The following is a 7,901-nucleotide window of genomic DNA, read 5'->3' on the forward strand; positions in this document are numbered from 1 at the left end:
TATTTGAACTACCTCGGGGTTGATCATGAACTTATAGAAGTAAAAAAAAAGATTGTAATTGTAAATGTGTTTTCTCATCCGAATTGACAGTGTCATCATCACTGAACTTGCATAGTTTATATAGTTTCCCTGACTGAATTTCTTCCCGAGAAAAGTTTGTGGTTTGAACTTATATGCTAGTGACAATTTTTTTAGTAATGATGCAAGAGCTTGAACAATCCATAGACAGGAGAATTAAGTTTTGAAAAGGATTTTGGTATGATCTATTTAACTAAAACCGCGTCAACTATTTCAGAACAGTGGTAATAATATAGTACAGGAGGAATTTAGTTGAATGTTTTTCAATTTTAATGAATTTGCAGTTCTCTCGATTCTAAACTTCAGCTAATGAACTTGCAGTACAGGAGGACATACAAGCATAATCGAAACCTGCAGAAGTAACATGGTGTATCCTGATACATAGTACTGATGCTTTGGGAATTTTTGAACTGAGAAAAGAAGTGCAGGCGGCTCGAGCGTGAAGAGCAGAAGAACATGGGCTCACCAAGGAAGGAGGTCGACAGTGTAGGGTAACGCAGCAGAAAACAAAAAATTTCCGACCTACGCACCAGCCCAGGACCACTATGGAGACTGCATACATGGTTTGATCTTTTTCGTTACCGACTCGTAGCGCAGCGGGAAGTAGAGTCGATGACGATCGGCGGTGCAGATCCCCGCAGCTAGGATTTACAACCTCCCAACCGCGAGGATGTATACCCACATCTGCTCCTCAGACAGCCCTCCGGGAGGCGGTCGAACAGCCCCCCCGGACGGTGTCGCGGACAGCCCTTCGGGAGGACCTTCGAAACTCGAACGGTCACTCAGACTGCCCTTCGGGAGGACCTTCGACACTCGGACGGTCACAGGGACAGCCCTTCGGGAGGCACTCACGAACTAAGACCGAAACTACGATCTCTCTACAGAATTGCACACATACGGTATCATCTATCCGGCAGGGCTTCGCCGTCCAGAACTAGTTCCTGCCGGAACCCAGACAGCCATACGGCTATACGAAACTCTTTTCGTGGGAGGGAGAGAAGAAGCCAGATAATGCATGGCATGTGTATGAGAGCAAGGAATGAGTGTGGAGGGCTGCCCCTCCACCTCTATTTATAGGAAATCCCAAGGGGGTAGGGTAGTTTCACAAAAAACCCAAAATGCACATGAATGAAGTCCTTCCACAAGGACCTAGGAGTGAAACCAATGAACAAGAGGGTCCCCAAGGGGGGATACCCCATGTGGCCGGCGACACCCCCATGAGGGGCCCAAAAAATCACTCCTATCCATCCATGTCATCCCCAAGATCTTTTGGAGCAAAGCCCCAAAAGGTGGCTTTCCATAAAGTAACCATAAAGCTGATTTTCACTATTCACGACGACATTTTTCTGCGTCTGATCAAACTGAAAATATTTATGTGGGCTAAGAACATTTCCAGTACCCACTAAAATGATTTTCAATGCGTTCCGAAACAATTCTGGTTTTAGAGATTTTCATCTGCGAAACGCATCTGAAGTGGCTCCGGCAGCTCCGGAACATTTCCGGTTTTTATCTCAGAAAGTTCCAAAAAGATTCCAGAATGATTCTGGCATCCTCCAAGAATTATCAAGCATGTGCCGAAACCAATTTGACTTAATGGTGTATCTCGAAACAACTTTTTGGTATCATCGGAACTTATCTGATGACCTCTCTCTGCGGTATGATTCCGCTGTCCGAAACTTTTTCAGTGATTATCTCTCAGACTCCCAGTCTAGTATTCAGCAGATAGATGACCCTTAAGCGTGTGACCCTATAGGTTCGGTGAAGTATAGACATGACCCGGAACCCCTTCCGATCAATGATCAACATCAGAGCCGTGGACACCCATATTGACCCCTATACCCACATGAATAAATATTTGAGTGAATCTCGAGTTGCCGTGTGCTATTCCAGTGGCTTCGCGATATGTCACAAACACCCGAGGTGTGATTTGTTGCATCCCCGTGGACGAACAATTTGTCCACCATGCAAGTTACCTCGTTACCGGTTTTGTTCTCTTTTCTCGTTTTCGTGTTCCGGTATCCCATTGATCAAATCACACTGTGTCTGGCCAGACGATGATGGATACCGTAATACCAAGAGGGCCCGAGTATATCTCTCCATCGTTGGAGGAGCAAATCCCAATCTCGAGCTATCAAGTTAATTAACATACTTTCCCATGAACCCGTAAGCCGCCGTAATAGCCATCCAGTTACGGATGACGTTTAACAAACCCCAAAGTTCATGAAGCAAGCATTTAGAAACTCGATACTCTCATGGACTAAGGAATTATGCAAACATTAACTATCTGTGTGTTATAAACCATTAACTTGTGACGAATGTATCTCATAGCATAACATCAATCCGGGTCCATTCAACACAAATGTTCTCTTAACATTGTGCCCTCAAAGTTGCTGGCATTGACATGCCCATGACCAGCAAAACAGAACCATCATGCAACACTTGAGCTAGTCTTAGAGGCCAGACTAAGAATACTTCTTACCGTTTATTATTCCACACGTGCATATGAGTCTTCCTCCGAGCCTCGTGTTATTGCAGAGTCGAGAACCATAGCAGTTATAGCATGGAACATAAACAAAATTATGAACATGGAGATAAATAATATCATTTATTATTGCCTCTAGGGCATATCTCCTACAAACAGGTGACAACAACATCAGTTCAGGATCGACACAGTAGTGGGAGAAGGGCCTTTTGAGGCCCGGATTGCCGACATGCTTGAGTTCGGGCTGGATTCATCAAAGATGTCAAGATTATAAGCACTATAAGAACAACCAAGATTGAGAGAATACACTGAGCACCATGTTTAATTCTTATTTTAGTGGTTGGTCCAATAAAATTACGAGGTCAATGCTTCCATAGAAGTAACAAGATGCAAGCATGGTTCTTTGGGTACAAATTTTTAAATACTAGTACTGCTACCAGCATTTACAAATACTAGTGAACTTGAACTTGTGGTCTATCGAGATCTGAACTGATTGTGTTACAAGCACTAACACAAAATCTAATGAAGCTGGTATAAGTACATGTTAGAAACATAATCAAGTTCAGGTATATTAATTGGGAGAAGTTCAAAAAGAAACTTTTAAAACATTTGTATTAAAAAGAAAATGTTGTGATAATTCAATGCTAGGGTAGCAAAAAAATAAAACATTACACAGCATCGACAACTAATCGTAGTACAAAATGATTATACGCGCCACCAGAAGTGAGGATTTGAGCATAAGCCCAGACCAATGCGATACAAATGAACAGGGAGAATCGTTCCAGTATGGGGATCTCTCTTATCTGTACATTCTTCAGATACTGATAAGAAACAAGAAGGCAGTTAGCAATGCTGAACTTCTAATAAGGAATAATTTTAGTTTAACTGGCAAAGAATTGGATGATTAGAGTTGCTTTTCAAACCTGGTAAAGCACAACAAAGAGGATTAACATTGGCAGGCCAACCTCAACGCATCTCCCAACCTGATATACACAATATCAAATAAGTACCAATGCTGAACAAAGTGTCATCTTTCTAAGAAAATGAAGAATCAGGTGCAGAGCAAGCCATACCACTAGAATCCTCTTTCGAAGAAGCCAAAACCGAGCAGCGCAACCACCGGCGCCATTCCCAGTGGACTGAAGAATCTGAAAGTTACACCCAGGACACACATCCATCAGTAAACAGAACTGAACTAGTATGTAAATGCAGCACGCAACAAGTCACTACTAATCTATCTATATCTATCTATCTATACTTATACTAATTAGGGACTCCCTAAAAATTCCCACGTTAATCAGAATTTATGAGCCGTTAATCTGATGGATCCGTATTATTATGGTGTATACCCATATAAAAAAATAGACGCTCCAATGCCAACATTCATTTGTTCGTTGTAAAAAAAATTAAATAAATATACGATCCTACAACTAACCCACCGTTTCTTCCTTCCCTAATGCGATCTCTATCACTTTTATAAGAACAAATTTGTGTCCGGGTCTGATTGAGCTACAAGTTGCTAGATTTTCCTTTTCATCTCTCACTATACTTGGTTGATCATATCAATGGTGATCCCGGTTCACATGATTTTGTTTCCTTATACTAATATAAGATAAGATTAGTTCCATCAACAGAGATTCCTGACGTCATATGCCTCTCATCCTTAACTGGATATGCTTTCTCTATCCCTGCAAATAAAATAAACTCCAAGATTGATTCGCGTGTCAAGCTTCTCCCAGAAGACTTCATCAAGCTTCAAGTTCAACCATGCCACATGCTGCCAGCCCGTTCCATGCAAGCAGTAGCAGCAGAAAGGGACGAGCTTCACCATCCACACCTTCGATGAGGACGAATTAATCACCAGCTATGAGACTCCTCTCAACTGCTACGTTACTCCTCTCAACACAACAGAATATGTTTTTGAAATTGAAAGCAATAAAGAGATTGAACTCAATGATTCTATTGCTTGAGGTGCCCACTTATACAGGTTTACAGGAGCACCAGGCCATGCAACTATGTCCATCTCCTTGACGTGCAAACAACGCCAGGCTGACGAACCAGATCTTCATGCCGACAGGCGCCTTTGTGGTGCAGATCGTGGCATGGCCTCATGGGTAAGATGGACTGGCAGCGGCCAACTTCTACATACGGGCAGCCGGTGCGCGACATCCGTCTCTGGTATGTGGAGTACCATGTGTTGAGAAGTTTTGGTAATCGATTGGATTTCGTTTGTTTGTACGCCCGCTGCATACATATACATACAATCGAAACTATTAACAAGAGAAAGAATTATTATTTTCTAAATTCAGATTAGCAAGCATGAACTGATGTACTACAGATTCTATACACTTTTCTCATAGACATTGTACCAAACAAGAGTTAGAAATTTCTGACATAGCATATTGTGTGTTTTATTGTTCAGTTAAACACAGGACATTAACCACTGGCAGCATGTTTTATATTGAAGAAACAACGTGAAAATTATATTTTGTGGGGTTCTCAGATTTTTCCAGCAGGTGCATTTAATAGCTTTGAGATATCGCAGGTTGCAATCTTATTTGTAATTGTACAGCTAATACTACATGCACTAAGCCCCTGTCCTTTTGGATGTTCCAACTATCACTACTACATCTATCCATGGGACCCACTCGCTATCTGTATGAGGTATTGTGTGAACAAAACAACCACTGTTATGCTCAAGACACTCCACATCCATATTTCCAACTGTAAGTACGTAAGGAAATGTATTAGCAGTTTTCAATCAGACCATGCTAAGGATATGGCGATGCATTATTCTTCAGCAGTGAGGGGCCAATCAAGCTGCAACCCTTAATAAGACTGCACCTATATGTGCTACTAATATATCTCTTTCCAATGTGTCATTAATTTCTGCCCCCATTATAATATAGGTCACCATATATGTGCGATGGGGTCGGTAAAGCTGTAAATCTCGCTACCCCATGAACGAGGATAAAAATAGAACAAGGTGAGTATCGCTTCTTGATATGGTGCGTGTTAGTACTTCATATTGGATAATAATTTTTTGTGTTTTAGTAAGTCTGATTTGACTGTGTATTAAATAAGGAATTATCTGTACAAGAATTTCTCGGCTTGATTCTTTTAACAATGCATGCCTACAACTATCAATTATCAATAGCTGTAGTAAGCCAATGATCACCCAATGCACAAGATTTTTGTGTGCATTTGTATTATGGACAGCTGTAGATTCATGATTGGAATAGCCGAGTGCTCATAAAATGTCCCTTTTTAAGTTTTAACCAAGCGAGCACGGTTCGTCTATTCAATAACAATTCAAAATATTGCTATGTAATCCATATGGCAATAAAAGTAAATTTGTCACCTAAGGCTATCGTCTATGTAGTACATATATCTATCTTTTAAATTTATACGTATTACAACATGTGATTCATGTGCACAGATACTAATACCTTATATATAAGGTTCTTCGCTATTCAAAAAATGCTTTTCTGATGCTCTGGTTTTCTTCAAATTCCAAACCTATCAAGTCGTGGCGTTTGTTGAATCTCAAATTATTGGTTGCGTATTGCCTGATTGTTTCATTCACACCATTCCATCGTAAGTGTCAAGCGGATCAGATAACTGAGAATACTGTTCTTAATAATCTCACAAGAATGAACTATTTTACGGGAGAAATATTTATAGCAGTAAGGAAAATTTATAATTAGATTAGCAGGCCATAGTTCATGCAATTTAACATTTTCCTACGGGACTATAGTCGGTACAAATGCTAACATTTTGAGACAATACATGTATAGATGTCCTAGCATATAAATATACAGACTAGACCTAACAAGTAAGGCAACTCTTTATACTTTTGAAATAAGATAAATAATAATTTCAAACTTTCTTATATATTATAACGGAGAGTAAAATCGTATATAGAATTAAAGTGCACACTTACTATTTTTGGTGACATCTTATAACTATTGTGTTCTCACCCAACTAACTCATTAGTGGAAATGAATTCTCCTATGAATCCCCAAGATCCGAATCCTTTAGAACTTTTCAAATGGACGACCAATATATACCTTTACGCAGAAAATAGTTATATGGTATATAGAATATCATGTAACAGTATTAAGTAACTAGGCCGTGCGAATGCACGGGTTGGCGACTAGTACAACTAGTACTTGACAGTGTGTGGTGGTACCTGGAGAAAATACCCCAGAGCTGGCTGTAACCAAGGATGATCTGAATACTGGAGGACACTATAACCGCCCCTTGTATGGCCCGCATGCTCTTGAGGAACCTCTGCTCAAAGATGGTTTTGATTAGACCATACCATTAAAGAATTTCTGAATGTGCGGATACTAGAAAGTGAAAGTGAATGAATGATTGCTCACCTCGTGGTCGTCAGGTATGGCCGCGAGCGACGAGTCCTGCACGATGGCCATCACCGGGATGAGGAAGGCATAGGAGCCTCCTATGACCGTGGGCAGCTGCGTCCCGAAGAGCGACTGCAGCAGCATGTTGATGCCGGTGACGAAGAGCAGCGTCTGCACCACCCTCACCCTGTCTCCCTGCAACCCATCCGAGATGGCAAGCCGAGAACACCACCAGACATTGTTGGCACTGAAACTTGTGACGCCAGGCGCCAACCCATGGGGGGTGGCGCGAATCAAGAAACGCAGAGGCGCACTCACGTCGCTCCCGCCCATCATGGGCACCAGCACCGCCGGGATCATGACGGCCGTGCCCAGCGCCAGGATGTAGTGCTGGAAGTCAGCTTGTGCATTCGGTTTTTTCGGTTTGATTCGGTTCGGTTTATACGGTTTTTGGTTTATACGGTTTTTATACTTCGGTTTATACGGTTTTATACATAGATACGGTTCGGTTTCGGTAATAACCATTTAATTTCGGTTCGGTTTCGATAATAACCAAAATAACCAAAGTTGACGCGAATTTTTGAAGAACGCGTATTTTTTTCACATGATTCAATCTGTGTATGTAGGTTAGTTTTTTTTCTTTTGAGAACTATGTACGTAGATTAAATCATTAGATGGTAGACCTGATTTTGTGGCATATATGTATGTACGGCGTGCACTAGATTGAGGCATATAATGACCAATGAGGCGTTGACAGAGGGAGATGACCTTGTTCGTGAACCCAAGAAGAAAAAGCCCACACCAGATAACTTGGCAAAGACCGCGTCGCGGTCATGCTAGTCATAATGAGTGTTTTAAGCTGGAACTGTCGGGGGCTTGGGAACCCCGAGGCAGTTCGGGAGCTTTGCAGTATAGTGAAGCTTGAAGACCCCTCCCTTCTCTTTGTAATGGAAACTAAAATCAAAGAAAAAAGA

The 7,901-nt window shown here is 41.4% G+C and overlaps 1 protein-coding gene across 1 annotated transcript; it reads right to left on the minus strand.

Annotated features, from left to right (window-relative positions):
• Positions 1–3,228: 3,228 nt before the first annotated feature.
• LOC123163306 (nucleobase-ascorbate transporter 2-like) lies at positions 3,229–7,287 on the minus strand. The gene is made up of 5 exons (XM_044580969.1): positions 6,946–7,287; positions 6,753–6,853; positions 3,639–3,708; positions 3,484–3,549; positions 3,229–3,420 (listed from the first exon to the last, which is right to left on the minus strand). Exons 1-5 carry the CDS (start codon positions 7,285–7,287, stop codon positions 3,229–3,231), a joined length of 771 nt encoding a protein of 256 aa, XP_044436904.1.
• Positions 7,288–7,901: the final 614 nt, after the last annotated feature.

Source organism: Triticum aestivum, chromosome 1D, assembly GCF_018294505.1.
Source record: "Triticum aestivum cultivar Chinese Spring chromosome 1D, IWGSC CS RefSeq v2.1, whole genome shotgun sequence".
NCBI classification, from domain to species: Eukaryota; Viridiplantae; Streptophyta; class Magnoliopsida; order Poales; family Poaceae; genus Triticum; species Triticum aestivum.

Excerpts from the sequence above, each read along its gene's own strand:
- LOC123163306 (XM_044580969.1), bottom strand. The coding sequence starts at position 7,287 with ATGATCCCGGCGGTGCTGGTGCCCATGATGGGCGGGAGCGACGTGAGT. Across the intron at positions 3,709-6,752 it reads CTCTGGGGTATTTTCTCCAG|ATTCTTCAGTCCACTGGGAA; the intron begins GTACCACCACAC and ends TGTAACTTTCAG. Across the intron at positions 3,550-3,638 it reads GCTTCTTCGAAAGAGGATTC|TATCAGGTTGGGAGATGCGT; the intron begins TAGTGGTATGGC and ends TGATATTGTGTA.